At 41.5% G+C, this 25,595-nt stretch overlaps 1 protein-coding gene across 5 annotated transcripts in view; it reads right to left on the reverse strand.

Annotated features, from left to right (window-relative positions):
• Window positions 1-529: 529 nt before the first annotated feature.
• MAP3K20 (mitogen-activated protein kinase kinase kinase 20) overlaps window positions 530-25,595 on the reverse strand; it is a 173,752-nt gene continuing 148,686 nt past the window's right edge. For 2 of the 5 annotated variants that reach the window (XM_032636552.1, XM_032636553.1), the window contains 4 exons: window positions 14,458-14,574; window positions 12,028-12,102; window positions 9,352-9,502; window positions 530-1,647 (listed from right to left, as the gene is read on the reverse strand). In XM_032636552.1, the coding sequence (XP_032492443.1) occupies window positions 947-1,647; window positions 9,352-9,502; window positions 12,028-12,102; window positions 14,458-14,574 (1,044 nt within the window). In that variant the 3' untranslated portion in view covers window positions 530-946. The remainder of the gene's footprint in view (window positions 1,648-9,351; window positions 9,503-12,027; window positions 12,103-14,457; window positions 14,575-25,595) is intronic. The other 3 variants (XM_032636555.1, XM_032636556.1, XM_032636557.1) reach the window with 2 other exon arrangements.

A 25,595-nucleotide genomic window follows, 5' to 3' on the forward strand; every position in this document is an offset into this window, starting at 1 on the left:
AGGCAAGTGAGGCACTTGCCTTGGGCACAAAATTTAAGAGGGCATTAAAAAAAAAACACCTCAGTAATCGAGATAAATGATATTTTAATGCAATATTTTTAAAAGAGAAAATTAATGCAAAAATTACACGATGAAAAAATATCAAAATTCTAAATACAGGATCAGTAACAGTGCCTTGCCAAGCCATATGGGAGCCTTAGACAAAAGGAAAAATCAGTAATACTTACTCTGTCTTTATGTAGAATTTCGATTCTTTATCACAGTTATTTCGCATTAATTTTCATTTATTTAAATATTACACTAGAGGGGCTTCCCTGGTGGCGCAGTGGTTGAGAGCCCGCCTGCCGTTGCAGGGGACACGGGTTCGTGCCCCGGTCCGGGAAGATCCCACATGCCGCGGAGCGGCTGGGCCTGTGAGCCATGGCCGCTGAGCCTGCGCGTCCGGAGCCTGTGCTCCACACGGGAGAGGCCACAACAGTGACAGGCCCGCGTATCGCAAAAAAAAAAAAAAAAAAAAAAAAAAATATTACACTAGAATATTATTTATCTTGATTACTGAGCTTTTTGATTCCTCCCCCTTAAATTTTGCACCCAAGATGAATGCCCCATTTAAGATAAGTTTTTCCATTTAACCTCACCCTAGTCTAGGCCCTGCTAACTAGAACAGCAATGGCTAGGGTAATAAAATGGTATATTCCCTCCTCTAAAGATGTTAATTCAGGGAAATAAAATATGTTTGGTTATATTTAAGTCTAGTTACTTACACTGGACAACCAACACCCATAATCTGGCCCTGTTTTGGCTATAGTCTCACTTAGAAGGTATTTCCCAAATCCAAAAAATGGAAAGGTTGTCTTTTTGTTAATTCTTTTGGAAGGCAGCACATTAGCAAAATCCATTACATTAAAAAAAAACGTGCTAGGAAAAGCTCAACCAGTTCAATTCATCAAAAGTTTCTCCTTCCACGGAAGTTTCCTCTGGGTCTTTCTCTGTTGGTCTTGGCAGGAGAGGGCCTGTGGGGTTTTCTCCGGTATTCCACCCTTGTCCATCCCCCTTCGCTGACTTTGCTTTCGTCTTCATTGGCTCGTGAGTCGGTGTCTGTGCGCAAAGGCATCCCTGGGATGGTCCTGGGTTGATGGGAGGCATTTGGGCTTCTCTTAAAGTCAGGTGACTGATGAGTATTGAGTGCTGACTGAGAAACCCTGCAGAATTTGCCAGAGTATCTTTCTCTTGAAGGAGTAGAATGCTGACTTTTTCCACTGAATCTTCCTCTGAGAGAAGAATTGAGCGATAGGCTAGCATGATTGTATTTGTTCCTGCTTCTATCTGAGTATCGACCCCTCTCTAAAGAGCTGTCAGTATTAAGACTGGAAAAGTCACTATCCCTGGAGTTGAGATGCAGAGAAAAGAAGTCTTTGGTCAGTCCATACTGAGTAGGAGAGGAGCTTCTGGACTGGTTTATAGGTGTTATCTGTTGGTACTTAATGGGCACCTGGGTCCGTCTCACAGCAGCCGCATAGGAGTCCTGGTCATTGAGATAGGGGAAGAATTGTGATCCCAGGATGCGGTTGCTCTGGGAGCGCTGTAAGGAGGTGTTGGATGCAATCTGCCGCAGCCTCAGAGTATCCAGCCACTGGCAATCAGCACCTGTGGAAGAAATGGAAATGAACATCCTTGAAGCTACAGTAAATCTGCATGCCTAATTCACAAGGCTGTCTCAGGATACTTCAAGCCTATTTGGGAAGCTCAAAGTTTTACCGTTCATAGACATTCTAGGCTAGTTATAAGGACATTTCCTTTATTATTATAAATACTTAAAAAAAATAAGGACATTTATACTTACTGAATTTATGCTACATGCTTGGCACTGTTCCAAAGGCTTTTTGTATAGTATCTCATTTAACCCTTCAAAAATCTTCTCAGGTCAATACTAATAATATCATTCTAGAATTGAGGAGACCAAAGCTTGAGAGGTGAAGTCACTGGACCCACGGTCACTCAGTTAATAATCTCAGGTCCTTCTGCATCTAAATCCCATCTTGTTCCCACTTAGCCATGTTGTCATTTCTAGAAATTGCTGTTTCAGTGTCTTTGGATGGCAGAGGTATGTTTAGTAAACAAAAGGCTTTTTGCCAACCAGCACTTTTAAATCCTCAAGAACCCTAAATGCAGATAAAATAAATTGGGTTCTAATAGTTGAAACAGCTAAACATTGTTTAGGAGAAAGACTGTTCATATCTCCAGAGGAGAGATTCCTGAGGTTCAGGGATAAGAAATGTTTTCTGCATGAAAAATGAAGCTTCATGGCAAACAGGAAGAAGTTATGGTAAAAGAAAATGGTTAATTAACAAGAGCCATTTAGTAAGCTATATTTCAGTGAATGAGCAACTTCCTCACACTTAAGACCTCTGTCTTCCCAAGGGCCTGAGTTGCCCTCATTCTTGAGTTCCCTGGTGTCCTCACTGAGCTACTCTGGCCGTGCTTGTGCCGATGGAGCTTCTGGAGAGGAACAGAGCATGCTCACCTCCCTCTGCCAGCAAGCAGCCTCCCTCACTGCTCTGCACAGGTGACTCACGCCTCTCAGGTGAGGGACGCATCCAGATACAGGCGACCTCCTGTGTTCAGACACTCCTCACAGGCTTCATTCAACCACCACACGCCTTCTTCCCTTCATTTGGACTTCTCTGAAATCCTAGCTTCCAACAGAGCCCTGATTTTGTTCAGTGTCCAGCCCCCTCCATGGAGCCATGTGCATGGGGGAAGCTGACCACATCTGGCTCTAAGGCAGACTTTGATTAGTCCAAGCCAGACATAGCGATGCCATGGTCGGGAATGCACAAGGTGCTCAGCTCTGGCCATAGCAACCTGAAAGGTAGTCTGCAGGGGGTTTCTAAGCAAGTCTTTCTTACTCCAAAACATGAGAACAGGGAAAGGATTGACCTCTCATTTCCTGTGGGCCTTATCATATATTTTTTTTTTTACATCTTTATTGGAGTATAATTGCTTTACAATGGTGTGCTAGTTTCTGCTTTATAACAAAGTGAATCAGTTATACATATACACATATATCTCTTCCCTCTTGCGTCTCCCTCCCTCCCACCCTCCCTATCCCACCCCTCTAGCTGGTCACAAAGCACCGAGCTGATCTCCCTGTGCTATGTGGCTGCTTCCCACTAGCTATCTATTTTACGTTTGGTAGTGTATATATGTCCATGCCTCTCTCTCACTTTGTCCCAGCTTACCCTTCCCCCTCCCCATGTCCTCAAGTCCATTCTCTAGTAGGTCTGTGTCTTTATTCCCATCTAGCCCCTAGGTTCTTCATGACTTTTTTTTTTTTTAGATTCCATATATATGTGTTAGCACACAGTATTTTTTTTCTCTTTCTGACTTACTTCACTCTGTATGAAAGACTCTAGGTCCATCCACCTCACTACAAATAACTCAATTTCATTTCTTTTTATGGCTGAATAATATTCCATTGTATATATGTGGCACATCTTCTTTATCCATTCATCTGTTTATGGACACTTAGGTTGCTTTCATGTCCTGGCTATTGTAAATAGAGCTGCAATGAACATTGTGGTACATGACTCTTTTTGAATTATGGTTTTCTCAGGGTATATGCCCAGTAGTGGGATTGCTGGGCCATATGGTAGTTCTATTTGTAGTTTTTTAAGGAACCTCCATACTGTTCTCCATAGTGGCTGTACCAATTCACATTCCCACCAGCAGTGCAAGGGGGTTCCCTTTTCTCCACACCCTCTCCAGCATTTATTGTTTCTAGATTTTTTGATGATGGCCATTCTGACTGGTGTGAGATGATGTCTCATTGTAGTTTTGATTTGCATTTCTCTAATGATTAATGATGTTGAGCATTCTTTCATGTGTTTGTTGGCAGTCTGTATATCTTCTTTGGAGAACTGTCTATTTAGGTCTTCTGCCCACTTTTGGTTGGGTTGTTTGTTTTTCTGTTATTGAGCTGCATGCGCTGCTTGTAAATTTCGGAGATTAATCCTTTGTCAGTTGCTTCATTGGCAAATATTTTCTCCCATTCTGAGGGTTGTCTTTTGGTCTTGTTTATGGTTTCCTTTGCTGTGCAAAAGCTTTGAAGTTTCATTAGGTCCCATTTGTTTATTTTTGTTTTTATTTCCGTTTCTCTAAGAGGTGGGTCAAAAAGGATCTTGCTGTGATTTATGTCATAGAGTGTTCTGCCTATGTTTTCCTCTAAGAGTTTGATAGTTTCTGGCCTTACATTTAGGTCTTTAATCCATTTTGAGCTTATTTTTGTGTATGGTCTTAGGGAGTGATCTAATCTCATACTTTTACATGTACCTGTCCAGTTTTCCCAGCACCACTTACTGAAGAGGCTGTCCTTTCTCCACTGTACATTCCTGCCTGCTTTATCAAAGATAAGGTGACCATATGTGCATGGTTTTATCTCTGGGCTTTCTATCCTGTTGCATTGATCTATCTTTCTGTTTTTGTGCCAGTACCATACTGTCTTGATTACTGTCTTGATTACTGTAGCTTTGTAGTATAGTCTGAAGTCAGGGAGCCTGATTCCTCCAGCTCCGTTTTTCGTTCTCAAGATTGCTTTGGCTATTAGGGGTCTTTTGTGTTTGCATACAAATTGTGAAATTTTTTTGTTCTAGTTCTGTGGAAAATGCCAGTGGTAGTTTGATAGGGATTGCATTGAATCTGTAGATTGCTTTGGGTAGTAGAGTCATTTTCACAATGTTGATTCTTCCAATCCAAGAACATGGTATATCTCTCCATCTATTTGTATCATCTTTAATTTCTTTCATCAGTGTCTTATAATTTTCTGCATACAGGTCTTTTGCCTCCTTAGGTAGGTTTATTCCTAGATATTTCATTCTTTTTGTTGCAATGGTAAATGGGATTGTTTTCTTGATTTCACTTTCAGATTTTTCACCATTAGTGTATAGGAATGCCAGAGATTTCTGTGCATTAATTTTGTATCCTGCTACTTTACCAAATTCATTGATTAGCTCTAGTAGTTTTCTGGTAGCATCTTTAGGATTCTCTATGTATAGTATCATGTCATCTGCAAACAGTGACAGCTTTACTTCTTCTTTTCCGATTTGGCTTCCTTTTATTTCCTTTTCTTCTCTGATTGCTGTGGCTAAAACTTCCAAAACTATGTTGAATAAGAGTGGTGAGAGTGGGCAACCTTGTCTTCTTCCTGATCTTAGTGGAAATGCTTTCAGTTTTTCACCATTGAGGACGACGTTGGCTGTGGGTTTGTCATATATGGCCTTTCTTATGTTGAGGAAAGTTCCCTCTATGCCTACTTTCTGGAGGGTTTTTATCAGAAATGGGTGTTGAATTTTGTCCTTTCTCTGCATCTATTGAGATGATCACATGGTTTTTCTCCTTCAATTTGTTAATATGGTGTATCACGTTGATTGATTTGCGTATATTGAAGAATCATTGCATTCCTGGAATAAACCCCACTTGATCATGGTGTATGATCCTTTTTTTTTTTTTTTTAATTTATTTTATTTATTTACTTTTGGATCTGTTGGGTCTTTGTTGCTGTGCGGGGGCTTTCTCTAGTTGTGACGAGTGGGGGCTACTCTTCATTGCGGTGTGCAGGCTTCTCATTGCAGTGGCTTCTCTTGTTGCAGAGCATGGGCTCTAGGCACGTGGGTTTCAGTAGTTGCAGCACACAGGCTCAGTAGCTGTGACGCATGGGCTTAGCTGCTCTGCAGCATGTGGGATCTTCCCAGACCAGCGCTCGAACCCGTGTCCCCTGCATTGGCGGGCGGATTCTTAACCACTGCGCCACCAGAGAAGTCCCTGTATGATCCTTTCAATGTGCTGTTGGATTCTGTTTGCTAGTATTTTGTTGAGGATTTTTGCATCTTTGTTCATCAGTGACATTGGCCTGTAGTTTTCTTTCCTTGTGACATCTTTGTCTGGTTTTGGTATCAGGGTGATGGTGGCCTCGTAGAATGAGTTTGGGAGTGTTCCTCCCTCTGCTATATTTTGGAAGAGTTTGAGAAGGATAGGTGTTAGCTCTTCTCTAAATGTTTGATAGAATTCGCCTGTGAAACCATCTGGTCCTGGGCTTTTGTTTGTTGGATTTTTTTTTTTTTTTTTTTTTTTTGCGGTACGCGGGCCTCTCACTGTTGTGGCCTCTCCTGTTGTGGAGCACAGGCTCCGGACACGCAGGCTCAGCGGCCATGACTCACGGGCCCAGCCACTCTGTGGCATCTTCCTGGACCAGGGTGCGAACCCGCGTCCCCTGCATCGGCAGGCGGACTCTCAACCACTGCGCCACCAGAGAAGCCCTGTTGGAAGAATTTTAATCACAGTTTCAATTTCAGTGCTTCTGATTGTTCTGTTCATATTTTCTATTTCTTCCTGATTCAGTCTTCCACGTTGTGCTTTTCTAAGAATTTGTCCATTTCTTCCTGTTGTCCATTTTATTGGCATAGAGTTGCTTGTAGTAATCTCTCATGATCTTTTGTATTTCTGCAGTGTCAGTTGTTACTTCTTCTTTTTCATTTCTAATTCTATTGAGTTGAGTCTTCTCCCTTTTTTTCTTGATGATTCTGGCTAATGGTTTATCAATTTTGTTTATCTTCTCAAAGAACCAGCTTTTAGTTTTATTGATCTTTGCTATCGTTTTCTTCATTTCTTTTTCATTTATTTCTGATCTGATATTTATGATTTCTTTCCTTCTGCTAACTTTGGAGTTTTTTCGTTCTTCTTTCTCTAAGTGCTTTAGGTGCAAGGTTAAGGTGTTTATTCAAGATGTTTACTGTTTCTTAAGGTAAGATTGTATTGCTATAAACTGCCCTTTTAGAACTGCTTTTGCTGCATCCCATAGGTTTTGGGTCGTCCTGTTTCCATTGTCATTTGTTTCTAGGTACATTTTTATTTCCCCTTTGATTTCTTCAGTGATCACTTCGTTATTAAGTAGTGTATTGTTTAGCCTCCATGTGTTTGTATTTTTTACAGATCTTTTCCTGTAATTGATATCTAGTCTCATAGCATTGTGGTTAGAAAAGATACATGATACAATTTCAATTTTCTTAAATTTACCAAGGCTTGATTTGTGACCCAATATATGATCTATCCTGGAGAATGTTCCATGAGCACTTGAGAAAAATGTGTATTCTGTTGTTTTTGGATGGAATGGCCTATAAATATCAATTAAAAGTCCATCTTGTTTAATGTATCATTTAAAGGTTGTGTTTCCTTATTTATTTTCATTTTGGATGATCTGTCCATTGGTGAAAGTGGGGTGTTAAAGTCCCCTACTATGAATGTGTTACTGTCGATTTCCCCTTTTATGGCTGTTAGTATTTGTCTTATGTATTGAGGTGCTCCTATGTTGGGTGCATAAATATTTACAATTGTTATATCTTCTCCTTGGATCGATCCCTTGATCATTATGTAGTGGCCTTCTTTGTCTCTTCTAGTAGTCTTTATTTTAAAGTCTATTTTGTCTGTTACGAGAATTGCTACTCCAGCTTTCTTTTGGTTTCCATTTGCATGGAATATCTTTTTCCATCTTCTCACTTTCAGTCTGTATGTGTCTCTAGGTCTGAAGTGGGTTTCTTTTAGACAGCATATATATGGGTCTTGTATTTGTATGCATTCAGCCTTATCATATCTTTATGTGATGACTGTGAACACGAGAGGAGCTAGGCTGAGGGCAAAGGCAACATACTGAGGATGGCAGAGTGGAATGAAGGAAAGGTTCATTTCTCATCCTTAACATGGTTGAGCAGCTTATCTTACTGCACCTGGAGCCCGGCCTACCTCTGGACTTCTTGTTATGGAAGACAATAAATTTTATTATAGTTAAAACCTGTGTTGTTGGGTTTAGAGTACTGCCCAGGATCCTGGGCCCCGTGGCTAGTGGGCATTTAAAAACACCTAGTCTGGGACTTCCCTGGTGGTGCAGTGGTTAAGAATCCGCCTGCCAGTGCAGGGGACACGGGTTCGAGCCCTAGTCCAGGAAGATCCCACATGCTGCGGAGCAACTAAGGCCGTGCACCACAACTACTGAGCCTGCGCTCTAGAGCCCATGAGCCACAACTACTGAGCCCACATGCCTAGAGCCTGTGCTCCGCAACAAAAGAAGCCACCGCAATGAGAAACCCGCACACCAAAATGAAGAGTAGCCCCCGCTCACTGCAACTAGAGAAAGCCGGAGCGTAGCAACGAAGACCCAATGTAGCCAAAAATAAATAAAATAAATTAATTTAAAAACAACAACAAAAGACACACCTGGTCTCCTTGGCAAGGAGTCCTTATAGTAGAGGACACAGAAGCTAGGCTCTCATAACTCAGGGACACTAGCCATCAGGGTACTCTGTTTCCATGCCACCAAAGAACCTTCTGTTATGGCTTCTCAGGTATATTTTCTTATTGGGAAGAAGAGGCACTGATAAGAAAACATGTGTTTCTGGTTCGTTGGGGAGGTATGTTTCTCACGGTGAAAAGTGATTTGCATGGGGTTTTATGCATCCATCTCCTGCATGTTTGTTAGTCTGACTCTGGGTTGTATTAGAGTTTCTGGACCTGCAAAGGTGAAGGTCAGAACTTCTTCCCTGAAGCTAGCAAATAATGACCAGTTCAACAGCAAGTCAGCCTGCCTTCCTCTGTTATTTCTAAATGGTTTCTTTATAGTGTCTGTAATTACTGTCACCACTACCCAGCATATGTATTTCATGTTTTCTCTTTCTCTATCCTCCCTTCTTTCCTTCCTTCCTTCCGTTTATTTTCCCCCTCACTCCCTTCCCCTATCATTCTTTTTTTTTTCTCATTTTTTGGCCACACTGCACAGCACGTGGGATCTTAATTCCCTGACCAGGGATCAAACCTACATCCCCTGTAGTGGAAGCTCGAAGCCTTAACCATTGGACCGCCAGGAAAGTCCCACCCCTATCATTCTTATGCTTTGATGGATCCATGGTGCTCCGGACTCAAGAGGTCGCCCCAGTGACAGCAGTGATTCTACAGGAAGGTTTGTTGGACATGGAAGATGATTCTTATCTTTATCTACAATTTTGGAAACTAAATATATATGTGTATAAATATACATACATATTTTTATTTACCAATATAAAATAATCACTAATTTTCATCTTTTATGGTAGTTATCCAAATATTATACTTTATTATAATATGTCCCTATTTCCAAGCCCATAAATACTACTTTCCGTATAATTTGTGTATAAAACCCAATATTCTAAAAAAGAAGAAGGAAGTATTATATTAGAAATCTATGTCAATTCACAGACTGACGCTTATCCCTGGTCTGAGGATTTGACATTTCCGCTTTGGAACATGTCTAGTGCACAGCTGACTTACTTGAGTCAGACCTGCTTCCAGGGTTGCCCTCTGAGTTGGGGAATAACGTCTGGATGGCAAGCTGGACAGCTTTCACTTCATCCTGAGGTTTCGTTCTACTCCACTGAATTGAATGGATGTGCTTAGTGCTTTTTGGAGCTCTAACATCGCTCTGTACAAAAAAAAAAAAAAAAAAAAAAAAAAAGGGAGAGAAACCCACAACCAAATATACTCACGTTTATAAAATAGGAAGAAAGGAAAACCAGGTTATCATATCCCTTCAGTGTAACTCCTTAGAACACTATCATAATGCATTAGGTAATATATTTGCACGGTTTGCCTGAATATGGTAATCTGATTAAAAGAAAGATTTTAACTACTTTAATCCTTAGTGGACTGTAGTAGTTAAAAAGGTGGTTGTCTTCTCTAAGAATTTGTTAGTTGGCAAGTCTCGACTTACCTCTTCGTTTAATAAGTAATGATAAACATAACAATGTCTTTTGTTTATAGTAGTTGAACTCAGATATTTTGTTGAATAAATAAAAATCTGACCACTATTTTGCCCAGGACTGCCTGTGATCATCCTGGGTAACTGGGTGAGTGTGGGTAGGTCAGTGGGACTAATTACCCCCATGGGAGGGTACAGGGTAACAAATGCAAAAGTGAGGCAGGATAGAGAATTAAGAATAAGGATTAGAAAAAGGAGAGGACGCCGGATGAAGACACACCATTTTCTTTGTCCTGTGCTCCCCTTCATCACCAGGTGTCACAAATCAGACTAGATTGAAGAGCCTCAGGATTTGATACAGTTATGAAAATACATTTTTTAAAAAATCCTGAAGTGACTGTTACAGACACAAGTAGCGCATCATCATGGAGCCTGAGAAGGAGGAAGAAGGAGAGGAGGAAGAGGCAGGAGAGAGAGAAAGAGAAGGAAAAACTTGGTGAGGTGTATCTCCAGAACTAAGGCAGGTAGAGATGAAACTTGGCTGTTACGACTGTCCAGTTATTCAAAGAGGGCTTTTCCTTAGTAGTGGGGGGGGGGGGGGGGGCGGCGGCTGGTCAACAGGCTCTAGAATAATCCAGATTCCAAGTTCCTCAAGACCAGTCAACTTCTTTTATTTAGGTTCTGTGCCCTGCAGGCAACGCTTTGACAATTAATGCTCTTTCTCAGGTGCCTCATCCCTGACAGGCAGTGCACCCTGGCTGATGAGGATAAATCATTGCCGTTGTCCTGATTAGCTTCCAGCATCGGGTCACCCTGGATAAGCGGACTGTCCAGGGTTTGGATTTCTCACGTTAAAAAGCCACACCCTGGCATCTCAGAAGACCATCCCAATGCAGCAGTGCACAAAGTCCCACTCCAGGCTGACTTCCCCCACCTCACTGCTAGGAAGGGAACAGATAGAACAGGAAGAGTGGAAACTGTATTCACAGTCAGAGGACCTGGGTGTGACTCCACCGACTCTCACTGACTACCCCAAACCTCGAGACCGCCTTTCATCTCTCTGAGCCCGTTTTCCCTAGCTGCCAGGTGAAGACAATGCTCCCTATTTTTGACTATTTGCACATGGTTAATGAGATAACACAGGTGTAAACTCCTCTTACAGTGCCTAGGTCATGGCAAATACTTATTAAATGTTTCTTGGGTGAATAAATGAGTGAATGAATGAGGGCATGTCCTATTAAGGGTAGCTGCATACTAATATCTCCATGGCTGCCAAGACTCTGCTGTAACTGTTTCCCTCCACCCCGTTCCCCCAGGGTTTCTCTACCTCGTGAAGCAGATTTTCCCACCACCATGAAGACCTTGCTGATTTTTAAAACATAATTAGATCATTTAAAGCAGCAGACTACTTAAAACACCCACTGGCTTCCCACGGTGCTTACAGTAAATCCAAGCTCTTCACTGCGGCTCTGGAGGCTGTAGGCTCGGCCCCGCCCACCTCTCTAGCCTTGTCACGCCCTCTGTGCTTCAGGAACTTGCACTTGCCCTTCCTCTGCTGTTCCTTGTTGCCTCCCCCTCGGAGAAGGAGCCTTCCCTCACCATCCAATCTAACGCCCCGTGTCTCACTATTTTCTGGTTCTCACTTATCACTCTGAGATTACTTATTTATCATCTATCTCCCCCCACTGGAGTACATATAAGCCTCGAGAGAGTAGAGATTTAGTCTATCCTAATCACGGAACGTTACTCGTTGGTAGGTATTTGCTCAATATATGAAGTTTAATTTTAATAGCACATTTTTCTAAAGTATACGTTTTTCTATTTTTCCATATATAAAATATGTGGAGTCTGGTTTTGATAGTAGACCCCCCTTATGGTAGTAGAAGTTGCACTCTGTGAAGAATTGCTGATCTACCTTCACCCCTAGACTCTAAGCACCAAGAAGGCAGAGCTCTGTTTTGGTCACTGTTCCGTATCCCCAGTACCTCACACATGCATACGTGGTATGCGGAAGGTGCTCAATCATTAACTGATGAATGAATGAATGACTACCTCAATCTCTAGGCAAGTGTATCCCATTCTCAATCCTTCCCAACACTTCGTTAGAATAATTGTATTGATCTTCCCATACTCGTGTTGGTTAAGTAGTTTCTCTTCCAATAAGTTTTAAGAACTCTGAGGGAGCAAATAAATCCCTACGGAGAAACTGATGGTGAAGCCAACAGGTGCCCACCCCCTGCCAAGCTTACCTCATATGTGACTGTGCATTCTACAGTCTGATTTTCCATTATTCCTATAATCCACTTCTCCATTACAAACGGGGGCTGAAAAAAACAAAAGTTAGGATGGGTGTAGTGCCATCGTACAGCCTGCCCTGCCACAGGCGCAGGTTTCTTGGAGGCCGGCTGTGCCGTACACAGCTGGCAAACAGGGCGTGATTCAGGTTATCATGAAAGCCATGATGTCAGATTATTAGGAAACTCATGTTGGTTCACATGTGATTACTTACAACGTGCTAATGTCTAATGTTTGGGGGTTTGGTTTCATAACATATCCTTTCCTATGTTTGTGAACAGCTAATCTTGTCTCCCACAATCTTCTCTTTTCCGATACATCACTCAATCCAATCATTAGGTCATTAACTCAAGCTAATGTCTGGAAGCCTCAGCGGAAAGTTTTCTCACCATTAAGAGAAAGCCTTAACAACCTTAGCAGACCCTAAAGTGACTTTTTTGGGTGCAAGCAGTGGCTGGTTTAGCGGCTTCATAACCACCCTGCTATCAGGCTACCCGGCAATGCTACAGGTACAAATGAAACTGGGAAGACATTTCTCCACTATATTAAAATAAATGAGTAATAAAGAAGCCTATGCCTTGGATCCTATTTTAAGTTTGATGAAAATGGTCTTTATTAGAAGTGAATCTCCACTCTCTTCCCACCCCCCAACCCATCATTCCAGGTTTAAGGCTGCAAATGACTGGCCATGAGATAGGCACAAAGCAAATGTGGTAGAGATTTAACTGGGCTTTTTTTTTTTTTTTTTAATCAAGAGAAAAACAAAGAGATTTTTATTAACATGTATACCTCATGTATACACAGGAGATACCCAGGGAAAAATGAGTAACTCAAAGAATTCAGGATTAAATGCCATCTTTATAGAGAAAGGGGAAGAGGGGGATGTAGGCCTCTCGGAGGAGAGTAAATGATTTTTAGGAAAGATGAATGGGCCCTCAGAGGGACAGACGGAAGGTTTGTGACAAAGTTTGTCTGGGTATGGAGTCAACTTCTAGTCTCTCCTGTGACAAGAATCAATCTTCTCTGGTTTTTTTTTTTTTTCTTCCTTAATGAGGATTTTTATTATTTCTGTTGATGTTAAAAAGTTCTACAGATTTTGAACGGCCCGCCCCAATCCTGTTTTTCCCATAAGCCCCGTTAACGTTGCTGCATGATTTTGCAGAAGATACGGTTCCTCTAGAATGTCTATATGGCCTTAGAGCAGAAGCACCTGTATTGTTTTATAACTCCACCCCGTTCTTTTTGTTCTGAGTGACTTCCTTCCGTTATCAGGCAATGACTTGCTTCTCAGTGACGCTGAAGCCACTAACAACTGGCGGCAACCACAGATGGCACAGGTGGGGAGGAAAGAGAAAGTGTGTGTCCAGTCTCCAAGATACCAAAACACAGTCTGTCCCAACAGAATAAGGGAAAGGTGAAAGCAGATCACAACCTTTGTGATAAATAACATAACTTCCAGTTACTCAGGGCAATCCAACAAGGAATATGCGTATGTTTCTAAATTAAAAGGACTTGGGTGGTTAGCAGCCTCATGTCTGGGAAGCAAACACATTCGCAAGTCTAATGCTGTGGCTTTGAAGACTCTTTGCACTTCCCCACTTGTGTTTGTACCATGGCTCTTTGCTGCCAGCCCCATTTTCCTCACTGAAACCAAATACACAGTCAAGAGTGTACTAGAGTTAATGGCTATGTGACGTTTAGGGTGACTGTCCTATTGACATCATGGTTATTCACCTGAGTTGCTGAACTTCTACAATTGAAGTCTTATATGTATTTTTTCAGTATTATTGACAGATTTGAATTTTTCCATGTTGAAGAGAAGCTAAGCATTTCTCTAAGACTGTCTTCAGTGTTTTAATGGGCGTGCTTGTACCATTGACCCCAAAGTAGTAGTAAGATGCTCTCTGGCCACTCCGGGAATTCACAGGTGTGAACCCAAGGAAGCCACGAAGACTTCAACATGTGCCTCATGAATAATCTCATCTCAGTTCTTCAAGAAATTCACCACCACCAAGAAAGCCTTTCTCCTGACAAGTTTTTAAAAGTTGAAAATGACCCCAAATTCGAGGTAAACACTTACATCATTAGCATTTTATTTCCTTTAATAAATGATGGAATACACATAAAGAAATGTAGAAGAAAGTTAAAAAAAATTAAACAACACTTTTTTGTAGTACTTTTTAGTTCCCACGGCGTAAGTGGAATTTTAACAAAAAACTATTATGATCTCAATCTGCTAAATACAATGTACCTTTCAACAGCCAGCTTGAGGCTGAGCTGGTATGAGCATCACAGGCACAAAAGCACGCTGCTGCGGTATTTTAGTGTCTTTGTTTGATATCTGTGAATTCAAAAAAGCTTTTAAGCCGTAAATAGAACTCTACCTTTGTCATCTTTAAAATCTCTGCATCAGGTAGGTTAGTGTTGAATGTCACATCTTTGATGTAGGTTATTGCAATTTCATCCCCATCCATTTCCATATACATTTTCCACTTACAATCCTGGAATTAAAAGAAAAATTATAGAATTTGAGAAAGTAAAACCATTTTTTTTTGTCTCAATGTTTTATAACACATGACGTATTCTAAATACGTATTTAGAAGTATTACTGGAGTGTTTTTTTTTTTCTTTATCAATAAAAGGACATGAAATTAGATCTCTTTCTATATCTAAATAATCCCCAGGTGGGGCAGTCTTGAGACACCATTTATCAATCTAAATGTTCTATTATAGGAGTTGCAAACTCCACATCCTAAATGAGCAAGGTAGATAAAAATGAATAAAGCCAGGCAGTTTCATTACAGAGCCTTAAACTGTAATATTTCAAAATGGACCCACTTAATTTACATATTAAACATTGTAGGGATATTTTTCCATTGACCCAAAGAAATGTGGTCTTCCCACTTTTTTTGAAATATAAGTCCCTCTGGATCTACCTTTCACTTTTCCAGTGTTGGTAATGACATGGGTTCAAGAAATAGCTCCCTTTCTTCTTTTTTTTTTTTTTTTTTGCGGTACGCGGGCCTCTCACTGCCGTGGCCTCTCCCGCTGCGGAGCACAGGCTCCGGACGCGCATGCTCAGCAGCCATGGCTCACGGGCCCAGCCGCTCCACGGCATGTGGGATCCTCCCAGACCGGGGCATGAACCCGTGTCCCCTGCATCGGCAGGCGGACTCTCAACCACTGCGCCACCAGGGAAGCCCCCACTTTCTTCTTAACAGGAAATGTGAGGATGTACGGCAATGCATAACTGGCCCAAGCGTTGGGGTGGGGGTGGGGGGTCAGGGGAAGGGTTAAGGGACTCTTGGGATCTAAAGGGCAACTGCCCTAAAGGGACAGCCACCGCTCAGCTTCTGTTGATTGCTCCCATGTGGGAATATGAGTCTAGCCTTGCTAGGTCCTTTAATGATTTATGAAAAGTTGGATTCTTGTATGAAGCCTCTTGATTTTTTAAATGATGGTATGTTAATTAAATTTTCAGTAAAACCACGATGTAATGAAAGAGTGCTCTACACCATTAGTCACCAGGGAAATGTAAATGAGAACCACAATGAGATACCACTATATACATACCAGCTGGCTAAGACTGATAACATCGAATGTTGGCTGTGATTTGGAGCTACTGGGTTGTTGGTTGGAGTGTAAACGGTAAAATCACTTTGGGAAAAGTTTTGGCAATTTATTATAAAACTAAACATATATGTACTCTATGACACAGAAATTCTACTCCTAAGTATTTACCCAAGTAAAATGAAAACAGACTTGTACAGTATTCTCTGAGCAGCTTTGTCATAATAGCCAAAAAACTGGAAACAGGCCAAGTGTTGACCAACACTTTCATAGAATGGAATATACTCAGCAATACAAAGGAACTAATTATTGATGCATGCAACAACATGGATAAATCGCAAAAGCATTATAGCAAGTGAAATTTTGTATAAAAAGAACAAACTAAGGCTTCCGTTTACATGAATTTCTAGAACAGACAAAACCAATCTACAGTGGAAAATATTCAGAAAAGTGGTTGCTTCTGCAGATGGGGACTGACTGGGAAGGGGCATGAGGGGACTTTCTGGAAATGCTAATGCTCTATAGATAGTGGTTTGGGTTATACAGGTATATGCATTTGTTAAAACACAGCAAATGTATACTTCAGATATGTGCATTTCTTACTGAACTCTAGTATATTGAAGTATTTAGGAGGAAGTGTACTCGTATCTGCAAATTACTTTGAAATGCATCCAAAAATAAAGATTGATAGATGGTTAAGAAGATAGAGGGAGGGACAGATCTGTAATAAAGTAAGTAGATCCTGATGCTTGAATCTAGGAGTTGAGTATACAAGAATTCCTATAAAATTTTTTCAACTTTGCTGAAAAATTTATATGAAAAATTTAATAATAAAAATGTTGGGGTATAAACACTGTGTATGTAATTAAAAGGAAAAAGAGACCCATGTCTGTGCACCAAATTTGACCCCTGGACCATAAATTCATCTTCTTTCTTATATTATTTGAAGAATGAAGGATTCTGAGAGATTAAGGATAAAGCACTGACCACCTTCCATGCTGAAACCAGAACAGGCTCTCACACAAGCAGACCTGGAATGTTCCCTGAGCAAGCTCGGACACAATTATTATGGAAAAACGCTAACAAAGGGGCTGCTGAAAACCTGTTGGCTTCAATAGGAAGCTGGGGGCGCCCCATGTTTTAGGAAAGCTTCTGGACGAATTGCAGAACCAAGAAGGGCCCAGGCCTGAAGGGAGGGCCCCTCTTTGCCCAGCCACGTTCACAAGATGGACAGCCAATTAGTGAAGGAAAAGGTCTATTCAATAACGTGAAAAACTAGCTCTTGGCTAACACAAGTCAAATTAGTCGCTCAGAATTGACAAATCTCTCTATTTCTTTGTTTTGGAGCCACTGCTACCCTGGCAACGTGAGCCCTGAGATAACTGGGCAGGATAATCACTCTTTGGAGTCATGACTGCTCTTCTCTGAAACAGCAAGAGCCTCCTCAAGGCGGTAGCTGGAATAAAAAGCCTTAGAAAAGACAAGTTTACTTAGTTCTGTTCCTTGTGCCTGGCAAGTTTTGGAATGAAGTTAGTCAAAAGCACAGTTAAAAGACCTTGAATTGTGGTGCGAATGCCCAATCCCCTCTGCTTCACCTCCGTGACCTCAGGCCCCAATCAGACCCTGCCGAGGACAGGCTCAGGGGAGCTCTGCGTGGAGAAGGGTCTGACTGGAGGGAACCCAGGCTGTGGAGTGCTTACTACGCTTTCGGCATCTTGCTGGGTACTTACACTGTGCTCTTTTATTTGATATCCATAATGACCCTGCAAGTTAGCTTTATTTTCCCACCAGGCAAGTGAGAAAAATGAGGCTTAGACAGATTAAGGAATTTTTCTAGGTTTTCCTAGCCAAGAAGTGGTAGAGGTGGGATTAGAAAAGCACAAGGCTGGGGACTTCCCTGGTGGGTCCAGTGGTTAAGAATCCGCCTTCCAATGCAGCGGACACGGGTTCGATCCCTGGTTGGGGAACTAAGATCCCACATGCCATGGGCAACTAAGCCCGCGTACCACAATTAGAGAGAAGACCCAACACAGCCAAAAATAAAATTAAAAAAAAAAAGGCACAAGGCTGCTTGGCTCCAAAGTTGGAGGAGATACTAATAGGGAAGGGCAACTGGGAGGGTGGCAGGACAGACTCATTGGATGGTTGACAGAGCTCCAGAATGGGACCAGCTATTAAAGGAGCAGGAGCAGAGAAGACTTTGCTGATACAACCAAAAAAGCAAGCGGTCACAGGTCCTCCCCTAAGCCCCAACTTCTTTGTTTCCTCAAAGTCCAATGTGGAGAAACAGGATCTAGATATAGGGTTACAGTCCTTTTATTTTTTTAATTCTTTTCCTCTTAGCTGAAAGAAAGCCTTTTACCTGAACCATAAAAGAAGCTATCTTCTACAGAAGCCATAAAGCTATAATCAGAGAAGTGATAAGAGGGGCATTATTCATTCATTAAAAAGTAGGCATTGATTGTTACACAGATGGGAGAGAAAGAAAGGAAATATGCAGTGTTCATCCAAATTATTAATTTAATATGTCAAGGCCCTGATGTAACTCCTGGGTATTTTCAGGGTATGTATGATTCTATTGTTGTCTAGTTAAGAAAAGTAATCTACAAATAAAGTAATGGAATTCTTTAAATTCTGCTCAATTTTAAATTACCCTAAGGTATTCCTGGCATTTCTGTTACTCGGTGAGCCAAAGGTGTCCGAAAGCATTCTCCACAACTCCCAGGACTTAAACAACTTATTGAATTCCACAGGACCCCACTGCAGACGGGATGCCGCAGTGTACGGAGCTCTTAACCAACGGATCATTGGAAAGGTTTTCATATGAATAAGATGAATTAACTCATCAATAATATCACTGAAAATAACAACTGTGCATACTTATGAGCCTAATATAGAATTTTACAAGCACAATTGCTAGCTTTTCAGTTTCTTGGTAGTGATACGGACCAGATAGCGGGAATAGACTCTGATTTCAAAACCATTCACTTTTACCAGGGTGACCTATTGATTTTGGCTTGATGTGAATGACAGAAATGTGGGTATTGATTTCTGAATGGGAAACATTCAAGAGTTACTTTGAACGTCTGCGAACAACTCTTGATCTTGACAGGCAGAAATCAAAAGCAGACAGCTCTGTATTCTGAGAGAGCCCTGAAGGACTCCTTTTCCAAAACGATTTCACCCCTGGCAGTCTGCAGTGGTTCTGTTATTCACTCATTTGGTTTAAGGTGCTGAGAATTCCTATTCAAATGGAAACAATATAGGAAAGGATCATCACTGAGCCATTACTGGGGGAGCAAGACAGGGAGGAGGCGAAAGATCACAAGTTTAAAGGGCAACCACCTGAGCTGGAATCCCAGTTTTGCCACTTTCCCTACAACCTCAGGCAAGTTATATAACCTGTCTGAATCTTAGTGTTCTTTAATGACGAGTGGGCGGTTGTATTTAGACTCAATGAGATAATGTGAATAAAGGACCCAGCACTGTGCCGGAGCCAGATTTGGAGCCCCCAAAGAAGTGATTACTGTTGTTACCAATACAGGTCCCCAACAGAGCTCCAATCTGTTATGACATCAGCCAGCCCGTCATCTAGCAGCCATCTAAGAGAATGGGCGAGAAGGTAAGTGAGGCAGGAAGGTTCAAAGAGTGTCTAGAATAGGGACCTGGCCAGAGTGGACAGGCTGGATCAAAGCATCTTCCTTGGGCAGGAGTTTGGGGATCCAGAGGGCACTGACTGACACTGGTGCCGGGGACTGATCAGTGTTGGAAAAAAGAAGGTGCAGCCAAGTGGCGACACAGCAAAGACTGCCTTTATGAAATACGCAGAACGGAGAAACTTATATCTTCTTACATACATGGATTAGATAACACCAATACTGCCCTTTCCTGTTTCAACAGATCCTGATGCAGCCCTACCAACAGAAACCAGCAGATGTCCGGAGGGACAATGGCTGTGAAATGTGACTGACAGCCGGAGAGCCTCATCTTGGATGAGGACACTAAAGCACAGAGGGATGACGTAATTTGACCAAGATCACACAGAGAGCAGGTGGTGGGGTTCCGAACTAAACCAAGGGGGCCCACTGCGCTATGAAGAGCAGGTTTCCCCTCTGTCTTTTCTGAATCCTGAACTTGCCCTCTTATGGGTTAACAAGAGTAAGAATTATAGTACTTTCCGCCTTCCAAAGTCAACGAGTAGTCCAAATTATCTCGGTGAGTTCCTTTATAGGACTCCACGGCAGAGACTGAAATACTGAGTCTCTCCACTAAGTCCACCATAGTCCATTTCCCCCTCCTTTATTGAAAAAGATCATTGTTAAAAGTGTATATGGTGCCATTCCACTGTTTGTAAGCTCCTTTTCTTGACTGATTGGGCCAGGATCTGGAATCACAAACACTTCCCTCCAGTCCTGGCTTAGACTTTGCGGCTAGGCAGGACGGCCACTCTCCAAAGCAGAAACAACCTTCTCCCATCTGTTTGCACAAGCAAAATCATGGGGCAGGTCCTGACTACCATGGATTTTTTATTTCATAACTAGATTCCCACCCAAGAGGACATTCCCACTTTTCAAATTTGTACCTTGCACATCTCTAGGGAGTGCTAGTTACTAATCTATAGGGAAAAGGCAGTGACACAGCAGCCTTTGGGGAAGTTCTTCACTGAGGCTGAATAGCAAAAAACAGCTATCCAAACCTTTCTACTAGCTAGATAATCTGCCCCGCCGTGCAAATCTATAAGAAACAGATGGGATTCTGTTGGGGAGAGGGGAATTTTTGCATTGGAAACTGATGAAAAAAATGACAATTCTGTTGAGTGCCCAGGATATGTACCATTTCAGCCGCTGAAATACCTGGATAATTTTAGGAGCAAGTGTGTGGTTAATGGAGGATGAGAAAGCATTCCGTTTGAACTGCTTCAGCATTGCCAATTACGTGAAAAAATTTTCTGAATTAAGATTACTGGCCAAGTAAAACAGAAACTCTTACACTGTGAAGTTAACATCCTAAACAACACTCAGTTAATGCTAAGTTAAATATCTCTTTGTGAGAAATCATTATTACATTCTCTGCAAGCTGTTAAAATTCTTTGGAGTTCCAGGCTAATACATGGGATGCCAAACATACACATCCCTTCTCCCTTCCATAAAAAGAAAAAAAAAAAGAAGAAAAAAAGGAGGAAGGAAGAAAAGAAATAAAAAAAGAACTAATCAAGATAGAGGTAAAATTTCTAAATAGAAAAAGTGATTGAAGTTAGCATAAAAATTATACTTAAATATTATTTTAAGTTCTGGGCAATTCAGAAACAACAACCTCTCTTTCTATTTATTTTTTCCTACCAAGATTTTATTGCAAACATGAACATTATAGATAAACCTTTAAAAATCTAGGGCCAAGATTATTTAGGACATTTGAGAAGGAAACAGACCTCCACATTCGGCTTTCAGGCTCCTATAGATGACCATTACCTGAAGGTTACAGACATTAACATTTTTTAAATGTATTTTTTATTGAGGTATAATTTGCACACAATAAAATGTACAGTTTTTTTATTTTTGTGGCCACACCACTCAGGCATGCGGAACTTCCCCAACCAGGGATCAAACCCACGCCCCCAGCAGTGGAAGCGCGGAGTCTTAACCACTGCACCACCAGGGAAGTCCAGTGTACAGATTTTTAAGTGTACAGCTCAATTAATTTTAACAAATGTGTACACCAATGTAATTACCCAAACAGGTAAGATATTCCACTAGCCTAGAAAATTCCCTCATGCCCTTTCCCAGTTGATAACTCCTCCACAACCAGGGGCATCCACTGGTCCAATTTCTACCACCCTAGATTAATTTTGCCTGCTCTAGAACTTCATAAAATTGGGATTTTGTAGTATGCATGTGTACATGTCTGGCTCTTTTCACTAGGCATAAGTTTTTAGAGATTCTTACTTAATCCCCACAGGCTTACCCTGTTATAGATAGCACTGCCCCCACGTTACAGATGAGCAGACTGAGGCTCAGAAAGTGTAGAGATTTGCAGCAAGCTAACTTAGCTACACTGGGCATGCCCAGTCTAATGGAGGGGACACTGGTTTTTAAAATCCCCATCACCACCCTACCCATTCCCCATGACCAGAGAAAAAGTAAAATCACCAGAGAATGCCCAGGATTCTAGCAAAGAGGCCCTTCCACCTTAAAAAAAAAAAAGGCCTGTACTGGGGAAACATTTTAAAATCTAAAATACAGAGGTCAGAATAAACTTTTTAAGATTCAAGAGGGGGGGAAAAAAGGGAAACAGTCTCATAGCAGGCGACTGACTATTTTGAAATGTAAGAAGTCATACAAGATGAAATAAAAATACGATAGAAATGTTGGTCATGCTGGTATTAAAAGTAGTAAGATGTTGATGATTTAGGCCTCCGAAGGCTCCTTTACACGCGTTGCTATTATCTCGCTCAGCTGCTGAAACCTGCTGTTTTAAAGGCAGGAGAGTGGAACATCCCGAGATAGCACCTGGGTTATTTGTCATTATGTATAACCCTGGTACACTCTATTTTATTATGCTGCCTTTAAAAGGAAGATAATGCAAGTATGGTTAATTTGTTTCTCTTCTTTATCTATACAGTGTCGTGACCCATCACGGCTTTGTCCCACGAGATTTGTTTTTCAACCCAAAAGAAATCCACAAGAAACTCTCCCTAAAAATTCCATTAATAACCTCTTTCAGCGCATATAGGTTGCAGGGTCTGGAACTAAGAATGTTTTAATCTCTCCAGCAAAACAATGTCTCATAATGATGTACAGGACTATTGCTGTACTGATGAAGAATCATACATAATTCAGCACCTTTCACTTGGCACCACTGTGATGTCCTCATTAGCCGTGGCTCACAGTGTCTGTCAGATGGTGTCCATGTGAACGCAGGCATTATATTGTCTTTGAGATGTGCAGCTGCTTCCATGACACTGCCAGTATATAAAAACATGACGCCAGTTTGTTTTATTTAGTGCTAAACCTTCCAGTTTGTAAAAACAAGGCTGACACAGAGCCTGACATGAGGCAGTGAAAATAATTAGCTCTCATTTTCTCAGCCTCCTATTTCCTTCTCCCTGCTGTGTTCTCTTTCCACTAAACCACCACATGTCAGTCGAAATGGGAGGCAATTAGTGGGCTCATTTCAGTCCCCACAACTGTGCTGAAAAGAAAGTATTTATGATGGCACAATGAACAGCTGAAAGATTAAATAACATTTTCCTTTTGAAAAGAAAATGACTTCTAGCTAAATGGGCAATTTCTGATTATTCTCAAACAAGCCTAGAGTAGTTGGTTTTTAAAATACAAGAAAGGAAAATGAGTCATTTTTAGGTGAAAGAATCAAATAAAACTTGACACAGTAATGCAAATAACTCATGTTTTATTGCAAAATATGTAAATGCGTTATACTCTTAACAATGGCTTGTGTCTAAGGTCAGGGCAGACTGGTGCCAACCAGACACCAGTGGAGATAAGGTTGTTCTGTTGCCTTCTGGGGAGTTGTTATTTGAGTTATGCTTGAAAAAAGGACTTTAGGGATGATGTTAAAATAAAGTGAAACGAATCAAGTGAGATACACTTTCATACGATGCATCACACACTTGACTACCTGAAACATTGTTCAGATGTTAGTTGACATGTTTGGAAAGGGCTTCTTTCTTTCTTCATTCTTAAACTGTATTTGAAATTGGGAGGTACAAGGTATTCATCTTGGAGAAAAAGAATAGTAGGTCTTCCTCTTGATTTTTGAATAAATAAGAATCTATTCTATCTCAGACTGGGTTTCTTAACCAATATAGAAAGTGGTCTCGCTTACCTAATTACTGCTTAAATGTTTTTAATACCGGGAAATGGGCTGCAAGTAAACTTTCACCCAGGACCTTCAAAATACAAAAACAGCTCTTCTACCTATTAGATTCTCCTCCTACCTCCCATGTCTCCAGAAATGACTCTAAGAAATACAATTTTTGTTTCTTTTTTTTAGAAATAGAGTTTTTGGGAAAAAAACCCTAAACTGTCCTATTTAGCAGGCATTGTTTATTCTGAATCCAAATCCTAATGTTGATGTGGTTGTCACACATCTTTGCTTTCCCAACATAGTGCTTTTTTTTTTTTTTTTTTTTTTGCGGTACGTGGGCCTCTCACTGTTGTAGCCTCTCCCGTTGCGGAGCACAGGCTCCGGACGCGCAGGCTCAGCGGCCATGGCTCACGAGCCCAGCCGCTCCGCGACATGTGGGATCTTCCCGGACCGGGGCATGAACCCGCGTCCCCTGCATCGGCAGGCGGACTCTCAACCACTGCGCCACCAGGGAAGCCCTAACATAGTGCTTTTAATTTCATTCCAAATAATCTGTTCGTTTACAGTTGATTATTTCCAAGGTCTAATTTTTGGTTCAGAATACACAAGTCACTGTGAGTTATCAAGGCCTTCTCTCTGCAGAACTTACAGTGATTCCCAGAGACTTTTCAAAACCTGCTTCTGAAAGCAAAGATCTCTTTTATTATCAACAACTGCGCCTGTCATCATAAAGTTGCCAGTGATGGCTGTTACAACCGTTTTAAAAGGCAAATTTAAGTTCTGTTTCCCTGTTTGTATAATTATATTCTTACTTCCTACAAACTCAAATCCTAACTTGTGATTCATACACTGTGGTCAGTGTAGCTGTATGAGCCAATAGACACCCAAGGGGATCTAAGCCAACAATGGGTTCATTGGGAGCCTGGAACACTCTCTGAGCTAACTAAACATTTTAATATAGCTGGAAACCAGCAATAACGTGTTTGCAATTTATTTAAACCTATGTTTCATCAGGTATACTTCCTTGCTACTCATGATTTTGAAAGGAATTCATAATCTTGATTAAGAAGACTAAGAGTGATCCAATCTGTGCTGGAGACAGCCCTCATGAGCTGATTGCTTTCATCTCTTCCCAACTTCAAGTTCAGTGATGTCACATTGGCAATTTGAAATTGGCCACGGTAGGAGTATTGACGACATGGAAAGCTGCAAACACTACAAGTCAGGGCTGTTTCCCCAGTTATTAGACATTTTCTGGCAGGCCATTTCTACACATGACTATCAACCCATCAGCAAGGATGTACTGGACGCCTCTCCCAGTTTTGTTTTAGTTCTATAGGAGGCTGCCTGACCTGTATGACGAAGCCCATGGCCAACGCGAATTGAAAATCAGCAGCAAGTCATGTAGTCAAATTCCAAACTGCATTTGCTCCTTTGCTGTCAATTAAAATTTGTATTTCTTACAGAACCCTACCACTGCAAGCTTACATACTGAGGCACACAAACACACGTGTGTGTACATGTATCCTTCCCCCCAAAAATAGTTGGTCATGGGAAATAAACTTCCCTACACTGAATTTGTCATAAACGCAAGACATATCAAAGTAAGGCAAAGCAGGGGCTTCCCTGGTGGCGCAGTGGTTGGGAGTCTGCCTGCCAATGCAGGGGGCACGGATTCGAGCCCTGGTCTGGGAAGATCCCACATGCCGCAGAGCAACTAAGCCCGTGAGCCACAACTACTGAGCTTGCGCGTCTGGAGCCTGTGCTCCGCAATGGGAGAGGCCACAACAGTGAGAGGCCCACGCACCGTGATGAGAGGGGCCCCCACTCGCCGCAACTGGAGAAAGCCCTCGCACAGAAACGAAGACCCAACACAGCCAAAAATAAATAAATTAATATAAAAAAAAAGTAAGGCAAAGCACTGCCTTTTAGTTCTTCCGAAATGTACAAAAGGTGTTGACTTTTTACTTCCTTACAAAATCCTTTGTGCCCTGTTATTTTATTCATGTTTATCTATCCATTTATAAAAACTCCACAATAGGAAAAAAAAGCCCTATTTGGCAGTTTTTAATATTTATAGTGCTTTGAGAAAGGGCCTGGAGATTCAATTAAGTTTATTAAATGCCAC

The sequence above is a fragment of the Phocoena sinus genome, chromosome 7, assembly GCF_008692025.1.
Source record: "Phocoena sinus isolate mPhoSin1 chromosome 7, mPhoSin1.pri, whole genome shotgun sequence".
NCBI lineage: Eukaryota > Metazoa > Chordata > Mammalia > Artiodactyla > Phocoenidae > Phocoena > Phocoena sinus.